Source organism: Podarcis pityusensis (assembly GCF_964106645.2).
Source record: "Podarcis pityusensis genome assembly, chromosome: 8".
Classification (NCBI taxonomy): Eukaryota; Metazoa; Chordata; class Lepidosauria; order Squamata; family Lacertidae; genus Podarcis; species Podarcis pityusensis.
Window position 1 is genome coordinate 48833452 of NC_138033.1, and position 18881 is coordinate 48852332.

An 18881-nucleotide genomic window follows, 5' to 3' on the forward strand; every position below is an offset into this window, starting at 1 on the left:
TTATATTGGATGAAAGACCACCCAAGAAACCTATGAAAACCACTCTGTGGTCCCTGTAGGGAGGGTGGTGTATAAATGTATTAAATCAGTGTTCTTCAGTCTTGGGTCTCCAGACGTTGTTGGATTACAACTCCCATCAACCCCAGCCAGCCTTCCTAATGGTCAGGGATGATGGGAGTTGTAGTCCAATAACATCTGGGGAGCCAAGATTGAAGAACAATGTAATAAATAACTTTTTTAAAAAAAGGTTCCTTTTAATGTTAGCAGATGCTATGTAATACATTCCACTGACCTCTTCTGGACTGATGCAGAACTGCTCTGCAGTGCTTCTGCCTTTCAGCCAGAGAGATTGTGCAGGACAGTCTCCTCACCCTCTGCTCCTGCAAAGGCCTTCATGCAGCATTGTGCTGACAAATAATTTGGCCTTTGCCCATTGGAAATAATCCCCCCCCCCCAAAAAAAAAGAAATCCAAGTTTCTTTTTGCCAGTGGGAAATGCTTCATTGCAATTGCAATTCCATCCTGTCACTTTTCAAAATGTGACAAGTTCAGATGTTCATAGAATTTCCCAAAGTTTTCACAGGGCCTGGATAGCTCAGTTGGTTAGAGTGTGGAGCTGATAATACCAAAGTTGCAGGTTCAATCCCTGTATGGGACAACTGCATATTCCTGCACTGTAGAGAATTGGACTAGATCCGTGGTTCCCAACGTAAGCCACAAGCCACACAGGGGGGCAATATGATTTTTAAGGAGGGCAATTCAAGAATGAGTTATTAACAGTAAATGGCCTTTTAGGCTTCCTCCACGTGAATAGGAGTTCACTTTTTGAATAATAAGAATTATATGTCACGGGGGAGGGGCATCAGGATTTTAGAGATGCTTAGGTGGGGCATGGCCAAAAGAAGGTTGGGAACCACTGGACTAGATGATCCTCAGGGTCCCTTCCAACTCTACAATGCTATGATTCTATGACTTGCAGTCCTGTGAGTGCAAGGAGCTTCCACTTGGAAGGGACTGTGTTGCTCAGAGGGTGCTGCTACCACCAGCCTGCTAACCTACCCCCTTTTCCTTTCCCGCCTCTTTACTCACAGGGACATACCAAGGCCAGTGGCTTGGAGGGATGCGTCAGGGATACGGCGTCCGGCAGAGCGTACCGTACGGCATGGCTGCGGTTATCCGATCCCCACTAAGGACCTCCATCAATTCTCTGCGCAGCGAACACACCAATGGCACAGCGCTGCACCCAGATTCTTCGCCTGCCCTGGCCGGAAGCCCTGCCGTCTCCCGGGGCGGCTTCGTCCTGATGGCTCACAGCGATGCTGAGATCCTCAAGAGCAAGAAAAAGGGCATCTTCCGACGCTCCCTCCTGAGCGGGCTCAAGCTGCGCAAGTCCGAATCCAAGAGTTCCTTGGCCAGCCAGAGGAGCAAGCAGAGCTCTTTCCGCAGCGAGGCGGGCATGAGCACGGTCAGCTCCACGGCCAGTGACATCAACTCCACCATCAGCCTGGGTGAAGGGGAGGCTGAGCTCTCCGTCATCGAAGACGACATTGATGCCACCACCACTGAGATCTACGTGGGCGAGTGGAAGAACGATAAGCGGTCGGGCTTCGGGGTCAGCCAACGCTCCGACGGGCTCAAGTACGAAGGCGAGTGGGCCAACAACAAGCGCCACGGCTACGGCTGCATGACCTTCCCGGATGGCACCAAGGAGGAGGGGAAGTACAAGCAGAACATCCTGGTGAGCGGCAAGCGGAAGAACCTCATTCCGTTGAGGGCCAGCAAGATCCGCGAGAAGGTGGACCGAGCCGTCGAGGCAGCCGAACGGGCAGCCACCATCGCCAAACAAAAAGCGGAGATTGCGGCTTCCAGGTAAGGCTGCTGCAGGGTTGTCAGAGGAGCGGCAGGAGGGTGTCCTGCGTATATCTGTGGTTCCAGTTTCTGAAGGGAAGGTGGGATGATTGTGTGGGGGACTTCCACCACTGGGCTGTGGTGGGACATAATTCATTGGCATCTCTTTGTTATGGATGGTACCACGAGATGGAATAACAAGGCCAGAACAACAAGTCTGGTCTGTAAGATAGAGGGCAGAACTGCTGTGAACTTGGGCCCTGAACGGAGCAGGCCTGGCTCATTCTTCCTTTTTGCACTGAGCTCCTAATCAAAACTTATATTGCTATTTTGATGCTGCTTCCGCACTGTAATCTGAATGACATGTCGAGGGCTTGGTTGGTCTTTCTGTTTGAGGCTCAGAGCAGACAAGGGTTGTTTTTTGGCCATGAGTCAGGAGAAGGGAAGCAAAGATTCCAAATGGAGGGAGAACAAAACAGGAAACGGGCAGTGTGTGAATCTGATAAATGTTCTCAACAGATCAAGATGAGGTTGATGGGAGCAAGGAACCACAGCAGCTGAGCGGACCAAAGAGGGAGATCCCGGGCTGCGCTTTCCTTAAATGAGGCAAGCCACACACCCTGAGCCAGCTGATTGGCTGGCCAGGGGATGACGCGGCCCGAGGATTCCCCAGATCGCGCTGGGGCTGGAAGCCAGCCTCCCAGTGGCGTAGCGTGGGGGGTGCAGGGGGGGGCTGGCCACACTGGGCGCAACATCTGGGGGTTAGGGTTAGGGGGTGCAAATCCACGGGTTAGGGGGCGCAAATCCACGGGTTAGGGGGCGCAAATTACTTGCCTTGCCCCGGGTGCTGACAACCCACGCTACGCCACTGCAGCCTCCGCGTGCTTGTTGGGGGCGTGCTGCCCGCAACACCACCTCCTCCCGAGGTCGGAAGTGTCTTTCTCAACAGATCAAGATGAGGTTGATGGGAGCAAGGAAAATGGGGCTGGGGAGGAAGAGGGGAGTAGAACCTCAACTTGTGGATCTGCCTCTGTCTGCCTGAAATCCAAGGCAAGATGTTTAAGAGAGACGTGTGGGGTCCAGAATGTGTATAGTTCCCATGCACTTTCATTTGTCCTTAAGACAGGAGGGGGAAGAAGCTGACCCTCCAGATGTTGTAGGACTCTACCTCATTTCAGAAGGAGGCCGCTTGATAGGTGATAGTCCTCTGTTGATGGTCTTGGGCTATAGGCCAGCATTTTAGGCCTGCTGTGTACTTCTTAAAGACACCAGGGTCGTTTCCAGTTTCCCTGTTCATACCACGACAGACCATGCGACACAATACATTCTTCTGTCCCACACAAAGTTCTCTGTTTACTGTAAAGTACAGAAGAAAGCATCAATAACAGTAGGTACAAGTAATGAAGGTAAGCCTAACTATGGCACTTGGCCACAATGTCTGTGTTCCACCACCACCACTGCTGGGGGTACTATGCCTCAGAATAATACCAGTTTCTGGGAATCCCAAGTGGGGAGAGTGCTGCTGTTTCACTCAGGTCCTACTTGGGGGCTTCCTATTGGGGCATCTGGTTGGTCACTGTGAGAACAGGATGCTGGCCTAGATGGACCTCCTTTGGCCTGATCCAGCTGCAGGGCTCTTCTTGTGTTCTTTTAGTGTACTGTGTGTTGGTTCAAATCCTAACTTGGCCATAAGGTTCAGGGGGAGGCTTTGGATAGGTCCCCATCTCACAGTATGGCTTCCTTCAGTAGGTTCATTATGAAGAACCTACCGAAGTTGGTGTTACATTTCCTGTGCCGTGCAAGGTTCTCATGATACATACTAATTGAAGTAAGTACAATCCAGAGCAAATACCAGTCATCACCTTCCCCTCTTAAAAAAAAGTCATGGCTAGTATATTTGCACAGGTATGGGGCTTCCTTCCTAGAACAATGACGTTTTGTGTTTCAGGATGCCTGGAATTCAAATTTCCTTGTGTCAGAGATTTGAGAGAAGGTAGAATGTCCAAAGCTGGAAAAATCCCAGGTGCCCTTTTGCCCAGGTGCCTAAAATGAGACACCTGTGCCTAAGCAATTTGCCATTTTTGCTTCCTGCCCCTGCCAATGTGATCTTGGAATCTGGGGATCTAACATGTTTTTCCATCCCAAGGAGCAGACTAGCGCTTGCCTAGAATGGAGAGCAGCATCACATATCTTACAAGAAGGCTGAGAATGTCTCTCTCTTTTTGGGTGGAGGGAGAATCATAGCCAACCCTCTCCATTTCTTTCTCAGACAGGCCCTTGAGGATGGCCCCAGTTTTTGGCCTCTCTTCAGCCCACAGCTTCTCTCTGCCAGAGAGCAGGGGACTGTGCGTACCCAGAAAAAAGAAAGTAAAATCAAGCCAGCGCACTTAGGGACAGCACAGACAGTTTCTGCCCAGATGAAGGAGGCTTTCTGAGAAAAAATAATAATTGCTGAGCAATGCTTAGCACCTGCGGGACAGACCCAGTTTTACCCCTATTGTTTAATTACACAGATCTTCCAGTTTTAATTACATTTTCAACACGCACACGCACACAAAAGTCTGTGCTGTGGAACACTGATAATTCTCTTTCTTTCTTTCTTTCTTTCTTTCTTTCTTTCTTTCTTTCTTTCTTTCTTTCTTCTAAGGATTTCACACCTTGCTGCCCATCATCGTATGCTGGGGCCATAAGTCTCTGTCTTTTTCAAACATGAGGTCCACCTTTAACCCTATCATATAATGTGGAACCCAGTTTAGGTTTTTTTAAACATGCATGTCCCTCTTTTCACATTAATCAATGGCTGCTAGCCATGATAGCGATGCTGTGCCTCTGCAGTTGCAGGCAAGAATGCTCCTGAATACCAGTTGCTGGAAGGCACAGGAGGGGAGGGTGCTCTTGTGCTTGAATCCTGCTTACATGTTTCCCACAGGTATCTGGTTGGCAACTGTGAGAACAGGATGCCAGACTAGATGGGCCATTGGCTTAGTTCTTTTATTTACTAAATTTATATACTGCCCTTCATCCGAGAATCACAGGGTGGTTTATCATATAAAAACACAAAAGGACATGATGACCTGATAACAAACAAAACAATAGCCCTTTCCGCACACACAGTTTAGAAGGCCAAGGCTTGATCCAGCAGGCTCTCCTTATGTTCTTAATCCAGTGATGGCCAAACTTGGCCCTCCAGCTTCTTTGGGACTACAACTCCCATCATCCCTAGCTAACAGGACCAGTGGTCAAGGATGATGGGAATTGTAGTCCCAAAACAGCTGGAGGGCCAAGTTTGGCCATCCTTCTCCCTATTACCTTTTCAGCCCATATTATCTACACCGCAGCCAGGCACTTTAACAGCTGTTCCTTCTCCAGACAGAACCATGGTGGTTGGTTTACGTATGGTGGGGAAAGAGGGGTAGAGATTTCTGACAGCAAATTCATAGCAACCACACCAAAGTACTTTCCTGGCGTCTTTTGAGGAAACCAAGGTTGTTGAGTCTGTATAGACAAGTAGGCTTACCTTGTTTTGCTCTCAGCCTTTCCACATCTCCTTAAAAATATCAGTTGTTGTGGTGTCCTGTTATGGCCCACCTTTGAGGAGTCTGTGGCCCACTTTTGGCCATAACTCACTACTTGAAGACCAGCATGCTGTAACAGCTGGAACAATTTTTCCAATGTGCTCTCTTCTCAATGCATTTTAACGACAGGAATATTTCCTTCACTCAGATTGGGTTTCGGATGATGGTGGGTGAGTGGAGGAGAGTCCTTAGCGTGACCCACTTTCCGTAATCTCTCTCATCTTGTTTCTTCATGTGTGAGTGTGTGACTCATCTGGCTGCCTCAATGCCTCTTTGTATGATTGAGATTCAGGGGTGATAATCTCATGGTTTAAACTCTAGCAAAGCAGTTGTGTCATCCATCCTCTGTCTCGGTGTTGTTATACAGGGGCTGTTATTCTGAGAACAACCTCTGACTGGCTGGGGTCCAAGGCTCCTACAATATCCTCTTTTGACTGTGGTTCCTTTTGCTGGGTCACAGGTTGCTTTGAGGCTAGCTAGAGTAAGGTTACCAGATGTTTTTCAATGAATCCGGGGACACTTTTTTAAAAAAAAGAGAGAGAAAAAGTTATTAAAAAAGAAGAAGTAGTAATATCTTCTCTTCTGTGGTCTCCTCTGTCGCATGGCCTTCCTCTGGGCCCCTGCCATGTGTCCTTGCCCTCCCGGTGCTCTCCTACCTCTCCTTCTCAGCGGTGGTGGCAGCGGCGCAACAAAGTCGGGGCTTCTTTCTTTTTTCTCCTTCTTCTTTCTTTCTTTCTCTCTCCTCCTTCTCCATCTCCTCTCCCCTTTCCTTTTGCGTTGGCTCCAGGTTTTTCCTGGCCCCGGAACGCCGCTGGGCAGTTGGCTGGGTGGCCAGCGCTCTTGCTCCCAGCTCAATTTGGGTTGTGTGTGTGTCAGTGGCTCCCCCAGTTGATGCACCGGGCGTCCCCGGTTCCCCTTCGGTAGTGGCAGCTGCAGTCTCAGCAGCCCAGAGCCAGCCTGGTAGCTTCAGGAGTTGCTCACTGCTGTGGCGCCCGCCATGTTGCCTCACTGGAAGTCCCCATATTATGTGTCATGTGCCGTTGAACCAATCACGCAACAGTCATTCCCTACTAATAAATCTACAACACTTAAAATATAAATCCGGAGACATTAAATGAAACCCCGGGGACATTACGGGGATGGATTTTGTCAGGGGACAGATTTGTAAATCTGGGGACTGTCCCCGGGAAACAGGGACATATAGTAACCTTAAACTAGAGCCCTTTTAGCAGGGCTGAGGCCCTGCTCCTCCATAGCCAGCTAGAATCAGTTCTATCAGAGTGGCTCCACATGACCTATAATATAGCCTTACATCCTCCTTATAAACTGCAGTGCTAACCAAGGGTACCAAAGGAGCTTGCAGGTGTAATCTCAGAGCCACTGTCTATAATCGTTGAGAATTCTTGGAGAAGAGGTGAGGTCCCTGCAGAATGGAGGTGGGCAAATATTGTCTGTCCTCCTTATCAAAGCGCGGGGGGGGGGGAGACCCAGGGAACTGCTGACCGATCAGCTTCACATTGATACCAGGAAATGTCCTAGAACAGATAATTCAACAGTACATTTGTGAGCACTTAGAAAAGGATGCTGTGATTATTAAGACTGAACATGAGTATCTCAAAAACAAGCCATGCCTGATAAATCTCATTTCTTCATTTTTTCCGATAGAGTTATAAGTTTGGTGGATCAGGAGAATGCTGTGGATGTAGTGCATCTTGATTTCAGTAATGCTTTTGACAAAGTTCCCCATAATATTCCTGTGGAGAAGCTGGTAAAATGTGGGCTGGATGAGGTAGCTGCTAGGTGGATTTGTAGCAATGTGAAAGAGTGCTTGTTATTGGTTCCTCAGCATCCTGCAAAAAAGTGACAAGTGAGGTGCCGCAGGGTTCTGTCCTGGGCACGTTATTGTTCAACGTCGTTATAAACAACCTGGACAAAGGAATTGAGGGGATGCTCATTAAATTTGCAGATGACGCCAAACTGGAAGGGGTAACTAATCTTGACTAATATTGAACAGATGCCCTCAGAAGGTGATGCACGCTCCTTCCTTGGAGGTTTTAAAGCAGAGGTTGGATGGCCGTCTGTCATGGATGCTTTAGTTGAGATTCCTGCATTGCAGGGGGTTGGACTAGATGACCCTTGGGACCCCTTTCAACTCTACAGTTTGATGATTCTATGAATCCCCAATGGCACAGTAAAAGAGGAAATGCAGTCTACTTTTGAAGTAACAGGGACCATTTTTGTCCCTGCACTTTCACTCCCTTGCAACTAGATCATAGGAATGCAGGAAGCTGCCTTATCCCATTGATTCATCTAGCTCTGTATTGGCTACACTGACCACCAGCAGCTCTCCAGGTGCATTGCAGTAGTCCAGCCTTGAGATTACCAATGCATGCATCAAAGTACAGTGGTACCTCTGGATACGAATGGGATCCGTTCCGGAGCCCCGTTTGCACCTTGAAGTAAATGTAACCCGCGACTGCGCATCTGTGTGTGCGCGGGTAGTGTTTCGCCCTTTCCGCGCATGCGCATGACATCAGTTTGAGCATCTGCGCATGTGCAAGCGGCGAAACCCAGAAATAACGCACTCCATTACTTCCGGGTCGCTGTGGAGCGCAACCCGAAAATACTTAACTTGAAGCTATGGTATGACTGTAGTGAGTGCATCCTGGAATTGCCGTTGCTGGTTTACCAGCGCAAACTGGTCAAAGGTGCTCCAGGATTAGCTGTCCTTCTGCTTCTTCCAATGCAGCCTGAAGCCCGTTTTTCTCCACGTGAAAAATGTTCCTCTCCTTTCCTTCCATTCTTAAGAGAAACATGTGCGAGGAATGTCAACAGTCGGTGTGCAGGGGAGAGCAAGCTAATGATATTTTCAGGACACTGTAACCCCAAAAAGAAATTGAGCAATTCTTTCCACAGACAACTTGTTGGATTTATGCAAAAGTTCCTGGCAGGTGAATGTGGCTATCCTAGCAGGCCTCGTAAATCTCACAAAACTCTCACTCAGATTGAGGAGAGGGAAACAACTCCTTGAATCCTCGGAAGTGCCCTTCTCCATCATGTGGTGCCTTGCAGGGAAGCTGGCTTCTGCTTGCAACACATTCTTCTCTAGATTTTTTCTGAATGAGACCGGAATGAATGAGGATGGGAAAGGAGGAGGGGTTGGGTGAGCATTCCAGCTTTACTGGATTAGATTAATTGTATGTTTCAATCATGTAGAAGATGGATGCTTAAAGCCCTTTATCAGCAAGCTGCTGGCTCCCTTATCTGCAGACGTGAATGAACCCTGTGGGTTATGCTAGCTTTTGTGTTCAATGGATTAAGTATATTTGCAAAAATTGTTGTCAGAACTGGAGAGAAAACAGATTGTTGAACATGGCTGAGGCTAGATCTCTCTCCTTGTGGCTTTGGTTGCAGATTTTCCATGGTGATGGGATTGTGGGTGGGTCCAGTTGGGAGAAGAAGAAAAAACACATCTTCCACCAAGAAGATGACACAATTTCCATAGACTTTAATAACACAGATGCTGTCTTGGTGTTTGCATTTCATGGGGCTGCAAAACAGCCAGATAGGTGAATGCAGAGCAGATAATGTGGTTGATTTAAGGATTGACAAATTTTTAATCTGTGGGGGAGATAATTTCTTCAAGGTATGCAGATATATATACTTAATGTCCCCTGCTTCCCCCCGCCTTGGCAGGAGTTGTGTTGTGGACACACTTTTCAGTTTCCATGTACCCTTGTGTCCCTGGAGGTGTAGCACAGAGGATGGGCCATTTGCCTGATGAGGCCTGAGATAAAATTGATCCTTCCAGAAGCAGGAGCTTAGAGTAAAGGTGACATGGGGAAGGCTTTCCCCAGACCCAATGGGAAAAAGCCACCCCCCACTCAAAACAAAACCCCTAAGACCCTCTGAGCCTCTGTGCTCCCTTTATGCATCACTGTGGGCCATTCCTCCATCTCACATCCCATAATATGAACCTTTCCCTTCAGCTCAGAGGGCAGCTGACACAGCCCTGAGCCCCACGCTGTCGGTGCCTCTGTTAGTGGCATTCCCCACTCCTGTGCCCAGAAGAACCCCAAGCCCTGTGAAAATGGGTTAGCCGTCCAGGCACCACCAGCTTCCTGAATGTGCTCTGGTCTTGGAAACACCAGCATCGACCTTCCCAAGAGGCAAATTAAACAGCTAAAAGAAAGACCAGGTCACTTGAGATTCCTTCCTATGGGAGCTCTTATGGCAGAGCGAGTCATTAATGTGCTGTGTGTGGACTGGGTCATTTGCGCAGGCAGCAGGAAGTAGTGGAAGGGGCCAGTTGTGCTGCTGAGGCCAGTAGGCAGATCATGGGCAAGCAGGGTCTGAGGCCAGAGGTTCCTTGGAAGGTGTGGTGGGAGAGAGCGGGAGCTGGAGAGCCACTTTTTAGTCTGTGGGAGCCCAGAGAGAGCTGCATGGAGACATGGAGGGTGGTTGGGGAGGAGCAGTGGGCGTTGGACAGGGTTGACCCAGTTCTTATCAGAAGAGGCCATTAACAATAAACGGGGCCTAGCATAAATACAGTAGCCAGGATTAGTGGCAGCTGGTGGAGCATAGTACTCTTAATTTCAGGGTTGTGGGTTGAAGCCCAATGTTGGGCAAAAAGTTTCCTGCATTGTAGGGGGTTGGACTAGGTGACCCTTGTGACCCTTCCAACTTTACAGTTCTATGAATCTGTCATGTTCAAGAAGGGAGGGCTGAACCAAACTGAAGGTCTTCCCAAATTTTCCTACAGTCACACTTGCAAAATGAGCTCTTTATTTTCTCTTCTCTGTATAAGCTAAATAAGGAGAAGGGGTAACACTCTGTTTTGTTGTAAAGAGATCTTTACTCCCAGGTGTCTGATAATTAAAAAATCTTGTTCAGATAAAACTGAGGAAAGAGCACAGGAAACAGAAGTGTTACCTTTCTTTTTTGTGTATCTTGCAAGCCTTCGTGCACAGATGTATATTTCAGTTTGACAGATTAATTGTTTGTACAAGAATATTTTGCAATAACGTTCTCTTCCTGCTTGTGGTGATGTTGTGTATTATTTATGTGTTCCCCATTTTTCTCCTCTTTGTAAGTTATTTCTTTTCTTTTCTGTATAATTTTAAAAGTAATATTTTAAAAATGGGGGAGGGGGTTTCCTATCATGCTGTCGAAAAAGGTGCTGGCCAACATTTTCACCCAGGACTTTTTGCCACTGCTCCTGAATAGATGTAGTGAAGGAGGAGGGGGAGAGGAAAGGAAGGAGAAAAACAGAAAGAGAAGGAGAGAAATAAAGAAAGCAGCTCTACTGAGAATGGAAGCTTGTGTTCCCTTTTCCTGGGGGCGGGGGGACTGCCATGGTGTGGCCAGGCTCCTTCACTATCTTAAAAGCTCCTTGCTAGTCCTTTATGCCTTTCGCGTTGATGAAGACGAGAGTGGGGTGGGGGAGGGAGGAGTGGAGAGATGCTTCAGGGACGTGCACTGCTGTTGCGCATGAGCAGTGGCCATGTAAATAACATGTTTTCCTAGGGGTTTTCCGCCTGATTGCTCAGAGCATGGCCCAGCCGCTTTTTAGCCTGCCACAGAGCTTTCAGCATCCCCCTATAATGGGTGTTTGCCCAGTGGCTATGTTGTCCCCTTTTGCAGATGGAGAATGGAGCGGGAGGAGCAGGAGCAGGAGGACGAGGCAGTCGCGGCTCTGGCCTTGTGAACTGGTCTTCAGTTGCTTGCAAAAAGAACTCAGTTTAGTACTGAGAGTCCATTCAACAGGATCTGTTTTTAATGCTTTGCTAACTGTTTTGAGGCTGCTTTTGAAAAATCATGCTTGATGTATTCTCTGACAACCAAACTAAAAGTGGGGAGGGGTGGAGGGTTTTTTATTTTATAAAAAATGTGCAGATAATGGAATTCTGCTGAGCAGGAAGTAAACGTTTTAGAGATGTGTGCACATGCAGTTGTTTCATATGCAGTTACAGTGGCAAAGGATCTGTTTGCTGGTGGGAGGCTTGCATTTTTATAAGGGCACCAGAACCTGCCTTATACTGAATCTGACCACTAGTCTGTCTAGTTCAGTACAGTCATACCTCGGGTTACAGACGCTTCAGGTTGCACGTTTTTGGGTGTGCTGAAACCCGGAAGTACCGGAACGGGTTGCTTCCAGGTTTCGGCGCATGCGCATGCGCAGAAGCACTAAAATCATGCTTTGCGCATGCGCAGAAGCGCCGAATCACAACCCATGCATGCACAGATGCAGCACTACGGGTTGCAAATGCTGTGGGTTGCAAACATGCCTCCTACACGGATCACGTTCGCAACCCGAGCGTCCACTGTATTGTCTTCTCCAGTAGTAGCCAACACAGTGTCCTCTAGATGTTGTTGGACTACAACTCCTGCTATCCCTGACTATTCACCATGCTGGCTGAGGCTGATGGGAGTTGTAGTCCGCAGCATCACCACATTGCCTCCCCTTGATCCATACTGACTGGCAAGAACTCTTCAGTTGCATCTTTGACAACCCTGCCAGCAGGTGCCGTGATTAAATTCAGAGACTTTCTGTGTGCAAGGCAGCTGTTTTACCACTGGTCTATGGCCCTTCCCTTCAAGGTATAAATAAACCAGTATGTTGACTGCCTAGAAGACTGAGAAGTATTTGTTTTAACACTGAGAAGATGCAGTGACATGATTAATTTGAGTCAGTTTTCATTGGCAGGGCAAAGCCTTTGGATAGGTGAAGATGTAAAAATGGGGAGGGGGGATAGCTGAGCCCAAGACTGACCTGCTGGGAGCCTGAAGGGCCCTGCCCTGCTTCTCTCCACCTGGCTTGGGGCGGGGCCTGACTGCTGCCGCTGTTGCTGGGCAGAGAGGGCTCCGTTTTTGTTTTTGTTTTTGAAATTGCTTTTATTTTTTATCTATGTCATTTCAAACTGAGATAGATATTAATGCTGTATTCTTAGTTTTAGAGTTTATGATGTATGCTGAAATTGTTTTCCATTTGGTTGTGTGCTTTTTGATGTGTTTTATGTATTGTTTATGACTTTTGTTATGTTGGTAATTAAGTAAATCTTGTCATGTTGTAAGCCGCCTTGAGCATTGTTTTAACTATGGAAAGACGGCATACAAATAAAATGATGATGATGATGATGATGATGATGATGATGATGATGTTCAGAGTGCATTCCTCTCCATAGTGCATAATCACAGCCATCTACCTCACTGCTGGTATTGTCAGGAGGGACTGACTGAGTCCCAGGTCAATCTGAGGCCCAGCCTTTCTAACTTTAGAGGTGCCAGTGCTGATGGGGAGAGACAGAAGGAGAGGGAGGCCAGTTCTCAGCCTGCAATGCTGGACAGTTTCCATTTCCCTCTTTGGCCTGGATGCATTTGGGGTCATGGATCAGGAAGGAGCACCAGACAACGTTAAGGTGAACCAGGTCAGGGATAAACTGGATTCCAGAGAGTCCACCCAAGCATGAAAGTTAAGAAAAAGTGGCAGTGAGCCATGTCCCGCCCTGACCTATTTAAAACAGCAGAGCGAGAGTGCCTATTAGCGCAGGCAGCTAAATGGGATGGACGCAGCTGGTGGCTGTGAGCAGAAAGGGCGCCCATTCATAATTCATGGGCCTCCTTGGTTTGTGAATGAGAAGTGGGAGGGGGCAATGCCATGGGATTGGCGCTGCCGCCACTCGGGGATATGACCTACATCAAGAGCTAAGGGGCTGTGGGCTCCGTGGGTTCTTTTGAGCCACAGCTTAGGGAGAGCACTGCAGCCGCCCTCATGTCTTGCTTTTGAACTTCCCATTGGGGCATCTGCTTAAAACTAGGATGCTGGACTATGATAGGCATTTGGCCTGATCGAGTTGCAGGATCCTTCCAACACTTACTCTTTCCAGAGGCCCATTGCTGGGAATCACAAGTGAGGAGAGCCCTGTTGCACTTAGGTCCTGCTGGTAGGCTTCCCACAGGCATCTAGTTGACCCCTGTTGTCACAGAATGCTGGACTAGATGTGCCTTTGGTCTGAACCATCAGAACTCTTCCAATGTTCTTAGGCAAAACAGTGGCAAGAGTGCTGCTGAGCATGTGCAGAGCAGCTTCCATCAGCATGGAGTAACCCAGGTTTCCAAGTTTAAAGGTGTGGTTCCCAGGATGCTGTTGAGCTCTGGTGCTGTGCGGCTGGACCAGGCATTTCTGCTTTATTTCTTTTGGCAATATATACCCTGCTTTTCTTTAGAAGCTCAAAGCTGCTTACACCATGAAGGAATAAAAACCACAGTTTTAAAAAGCAAAACAAATGCAAACATTTGTTTTTTTAAAAAAACAAAACAAATGTCAATAATATCACAGAGAGCAGCAGCACTCAATAAGCAAGATATAAAAACTATTGTTTCTCAGCTGAGAGCTTTCTGAAGCAGCGTGTCTTAGCCACAGCCTCAAAAGGAAGAGTGTCAGGGCCTGGCACAGCTTCTTAGGAAGGGCTCTCCAAAAAATTACCTGCTCCTCGTAGCTCCCCAGTCAGACAAATTCTAGTTACATGGCTGCGGTCCAGAGGCGGAAACTAGTGCTGAATGCAGCTGCCATCTTGATAAGTGGGGCAGGGAGCCCAATGGGACTGTGTGATTGGCATTGACCAAAAACAAGGCCTTTGCAGTGGTGATTCCCTGTCTGTGGAATGTTCTCCTGGGTGAGGTGCACTGATCTTCATTATGGAAAGTTAAAAACAATCCTGTTTACTCAGGCATTTGATGGCTGGGAGATATTAGCTATGGCAACCCTGGAATTAATAACTGTGAGAGTATCCAGTTGATTTTTAAATGCTTTTAGATGTTCTAAAAGTTTTTAGATTGTTTAAGATTGTTTTAAATATACGTTTAGTTTACTTTGAATTGTATTGCTTTCACAATTTGCTGTTTGCCGTCCTGAGCTCCTTTGGGTGGAAGGATGATTTACAAATGCAAGCAATAAATAGTAATAGTAATAATAATAATTAATTCTGCATTGGTACCTGGATCAAGGCCTCGGGCTTCTGGCCTATCATGGTTCACCGTGCATGAGCATTGTGCTGGTGCAGACTACCTGATTCCTTCCAGTTCATTCCCGCAGGGTTCATTGCTTATTGCTCCTTGAAAGCCATAATTCTTGGGTAGGGAAACTAGGGAAACGGTTGGCTTAGAGTATGCACCCTTTTGGTAGTAACAACCCACGACCCCAGGCTTAGACATAACAGGAAGCCAAGTCTCTCATGCGAAAATATGGGGAACCAGGAAAGAGAGAAACAGAGAATCCGAAACGGAAAGGGTTGTCCACCCTTAGTATGAGGCAGCCTCCAGATGTTCCAAGCAGTAATCACTAAACTTGGCCATAGAGTGTAGAGATCTAGTGCTCAGTGCCACTGTAAAAGATGCAAAAGTCCACTTTCCTCAACGCAAAGGGAATGCAAAGATTTCCTGTCCCCATAGCATTATTACAGCCACAAGGACACTGCTTTCATATAGGACTGTATTCTGAATGAGTGCTGATCAGCATTCCATTATCAACTTCCAGTGACTTTATCTTCAGCATGGGGGGGGGGGACACTTAGATTTTGAATGGAGGGAGTCAAAACAAGCTTTTATCTGCGCAGGTGATATTGTAAGTGTCAAGCCGTGCTCCCAGGTCCTTCCAAATTTTGGGGGGAGAGAATCTCGGGAGTGAGAATCAGTTGTTGTCATGGCTTAAGGAAAATAAGAGGGAGAGAGAGCATGTCAAGGGGTGGGGTGTGGGTGGCATTCCTGTTTCTTTTGTTAGGAACAAAGCAATTGTGTGCCTGTAAGTGGGGGCGGGAGCTAAGCACAGGAAGGTTTGTGGCTTTATGGCATCACTTCCCCTTTCCTTGAATGCCTCCTCCTTCTTCCTCTTCGTCCCTGACAAAAGAGGGTCAGATGATAACCACCGTCGGATGTGATTAGGATCAGCTGCTGCATCCTTCCGTTTCGTTGGCAGGCTGGGGAACATGGGCTTCTCCACTCTGACTCATTCACAGTGTGGGCCCTGCTTCCACCTTGGGGCCATCAAGGCTTCTGTGAATGGTACAGAGCAAAAGTGACATCTCTAGCTGGACTCCGTCAGTGCCGGGAAGGCCCAGTGGTGATGGGAACGTCGGGTAGCCCTCTCCAATTGCGCCTATCTGCTACTGGTGGTATTTGCTTACTTTCAGTGTTGCTGTTCTGCCTTTATGCTTGAGAGTAGGCTCCCAGGGCAGCTGGCAGTAAGTGAAAATGGACACATAAATAATAACAGCGCCAGCTTATGAATGCCTTCTTTAGCTAAGAGGAAAGGCTAGGAAGAAGTGGCATGGCAGAAGTTTATGAAGTTATTCATGGCATGGAAAAAGTAGAAAGAGAAGAGTTTTTCTCTCCCTAAAATAACACTGGGACTTGTGGACGTCCAAGGAAGCTGAATGTTGGAAAATTCAGGACAGATAAAAGGAAGTACTTTTTTTCCACACAGAGCATAGTTAAACTATGGAACTCACTCCCACATGAGCCAGTGATGGCGCCAATTTGAATGGCTTACAAAGAGGAATGGAGGTAAAAGGCCATCCTCTTCCCAGGAGATGAGTGAATCAGCTTTTCTGAGCAAGAGCTCATGAGAAAATGTTCATCTTCAGTGTGCAACAAGTCGCTCTGGAGATGTCTTCATTACCTGCTAAAGCCTCTTGTTCCTTGTTCCGCAGGGGGCCCAATGACCTGCTGACACACCCAGCAAGTTGCTGTTCTGTTATGTACTGAGTTGAATAGGATCCAAACTGTAGCAGTCTGATTGGTCCTAGAACAATAGGATCCAAAAGGCAGCAGTCTGACTGGTCCTAGAACAATAGGATTCAGAATGCAGCAGTCTGATTGGTCCTAGAACAATGCAGCAGTATGATTGGTTGGCAGGAACCACCCAATCCTGCTCCAGATAGAAGTGAATCCACAACCTGATTGGCTTACAGTAGAATTCCAGAATTAGCCAATCATGTGCAGCCCATTGTGTAAATAATGTATATAAAGCAGATACTGTGAGGGGACATTTATTCATTCCTCCTCACCACTATGAGCTGAATAAAGAGCATGAAATCACTTTGCGACTCTGAGTATATTTCATGTTCCATCAGTGTCTAAAAGCTGATCTGGGATCTTATGAGAAATTGTTAGAAGGCTTTTAGTTGCCTCCTCCTGCAGTGTGACATCAAGGACTCTCTGGCCCTACGTGGGGTCTCTCGCTGAAGGGGGCAAAGGCAGCCAGAGTAGTGGCTGCAGAGGGTCTGGCTTCAGCAGGGTGGCACAAGGAGCACAACTGTGCTGTTGCCATGCAGAAAGCCGCCTTCCTCCTCCTCCTCCTCCTCCTCCTCCTCCTCCTCCTCCTCCTCCTCCTCTTTCCTCACCCTAAACTCCTGTGTTAACAAGCCATGGACACAGAATACAAAATCAGTGCTGCAGAGTTTGCCTGTCAGCAGCACGCCAAAGGCTGGACTGTCTGTTGATTTGCTGTTCTGTCACCTGGGGATGAACAACACAACATAGGATTGTTTCTACCAGAAAGGAACTGGGAAGGGGAGAGTTGCAGGCCCCCTCAAAGCAAATGTTTTCAAGAGCAGAAGGCATCTTCAGCTGCCGTTTTACAACTGTCCTGGAGAACCCATGGCTCAAAGACTCTTCCATGTCAGGGAGAAAGACTGAGATGGGGATTCACTTGTTACACAGTGAGAGGCTGGGCTTGGGGATATTATTCCTTTTCAATAAGGAGCAAGGTACATGTGCCACGAGGCAGCAAAGCAGTGGAAGGAAAGGATCCTCCTTGTTTAAATCCTGGGCTTTGGCACAGCCCTCTGACCAGTTGCTGGGGGCTAACATCACGGTGCTCTCCTCGTTCTCACTGCCGATTCATCTGTCCTCTATGTGCATGCAAGGAGTGAGGAGAAAGAGGGCTTCTCTACACTTACATTTTGCCCTGCTATTTCCAGGCACAGCTCTTGAGTTTTAAAGCTCCATGTCCAAATGCTCTTCCCTGCCCCCCTCCCACCTTCCCCCTGGAAAACCCGCTTTTTAAAGCAGAATCAGAGCAAACATCAGTCCAATTTTCCATGGATTGACGTTTGCTCCAATTGAGCTTTAAAGAGCGGATTTTTGCGCGGAAAGCTCTGGGGCGTGCTCAGAGACAGACTTTTATATTGCCAGCCATGCCTGGAAAGAGCAGAGGAAAGGTAAGTATGGATAAGCCTTACTTGTTTTGGGTATCATTTTCTGTGAATAAATACGGTTTTAACTCTTTTTGGAGTTAAATGGTGAAGATAAGGTAGGTCAGCTTGCCCAAGGCAGCCACCAAAAACAAAACAAAACCTTTGCATATTGGCGATAACCAACGGGTGCCACTTCCTTCCCATCTATGTCAATGTGTTGTTTATTTGGGGCCTCAGGAGAAAGGATGCTGAGCTAAGCAGAGCACAGTTCTGACCCAGCAGTGCATGGCAAGTCTTGTGTTTTTATGCAATGCAACATCAGGGAGCTCCACAGCTCAGCGGTAGATTGTGCAAATGGTCCCAGGTTCAACCCTGGCATTTCCAGATGGGGTTGAGAATGTCCCAAACCCTGGAGAGCCATTGCTGCCAGTTAGCATAGGCAAAAAACTGAGCTAGGTGGACTAGGGCAAGGCAGCTTTCTCTGTTCCTAATGAGGCAGGGCAGCAGTTTCAAGCCTTTGCCGTTATGAGCCTCCCCAATAAGAACAATCAGGGGAAGGATGGAAACAGGCACCACAGGCCCCTTCCCCAGGCCCACACAGCAAGGGTCTCACAGAGCTGGGGAAATCTTCCTGGGAGGGTGTGGCTGAAAAGGGAACAGTTTGGAGCGGAACGTTCTGTCCCTGGGAGTCTTTGGGTGTTTTTAAACAACAGGGCCAGATGGAAGCAGGCAGCAGCGGCGCGGCAGGGTAGCGAGACAGGAAGGAGAAGAAGGAGAAGAAGCTGACGGTGATTCACTCTTGGCACTGAACCACTTTCCAAAGAAGGAAGGCAGCAGCGTGAGAGAGAGAAAGGGATGGGCAGGGAGCAAGAGAGGCATTTAATCCCTCCTCCTTGGATCCAGGCTAAGCCACTAGATCCGGCTGTGCCTTCCTCCTTCTCTCCACCTCTTCATCGCTGCCACTTGCTTGCCGACGCTGCTTCTCCCCCACCCCATCTCTCAGCTCCCCTCCCTGGCAAAGACAATGCAGTTCAGATGGATGGCACACATGCACTTAGCTAATAATTCTGTCATTCTGGTTATAGTGGGATGGAGACGGGCTGGCATTTTAGGGCAAGGAAGGAAAGGGGTTGTGGGGGTTTTTTGGCAGGGAAGGAAGCAAGAGATCCTGCTAGTTTGGAAGATGAGGATCAGCCACATTCGAGACGAAATTTGCCAGAGAGCAGGTGTTCTTGTACAGCATTTGCTGCAATTATTTCTGGAAT

At 47.9% G+C, this 18881-nt stretch overlaps 2 protein-coding genes across 2 annotated transcripts in view; both read left to right on the forward strand.

Annotated features, from left to right (window-relative positions):
• The window catches only part of FANCA (FA complementation group A), a 260177-nt gene that overhangs the window by 221559 nt on the left and 19737 nt on the right, over positions 1 to 18881 (forward strand). The gene's annotated exons all lie outside the window — the stretch shown is intronic.
• Positions 1 to 18881, forward strand: part of JPH3 (junctophilin 3) — an 84079-nt gene that overhangs the window by 21831 nt on the left and 43367 nt on the right. The window contains exon 2 of the mRNA XM_081017786.1: positions 1091 to 1868. Coding sequence (XP_080873912.1) covers positions 1091 to 1868 — 778 coding nt within the window. The remainder of the gene's footprint in view (positions 1 to 1090; positions 1869 to 18881) is intronic.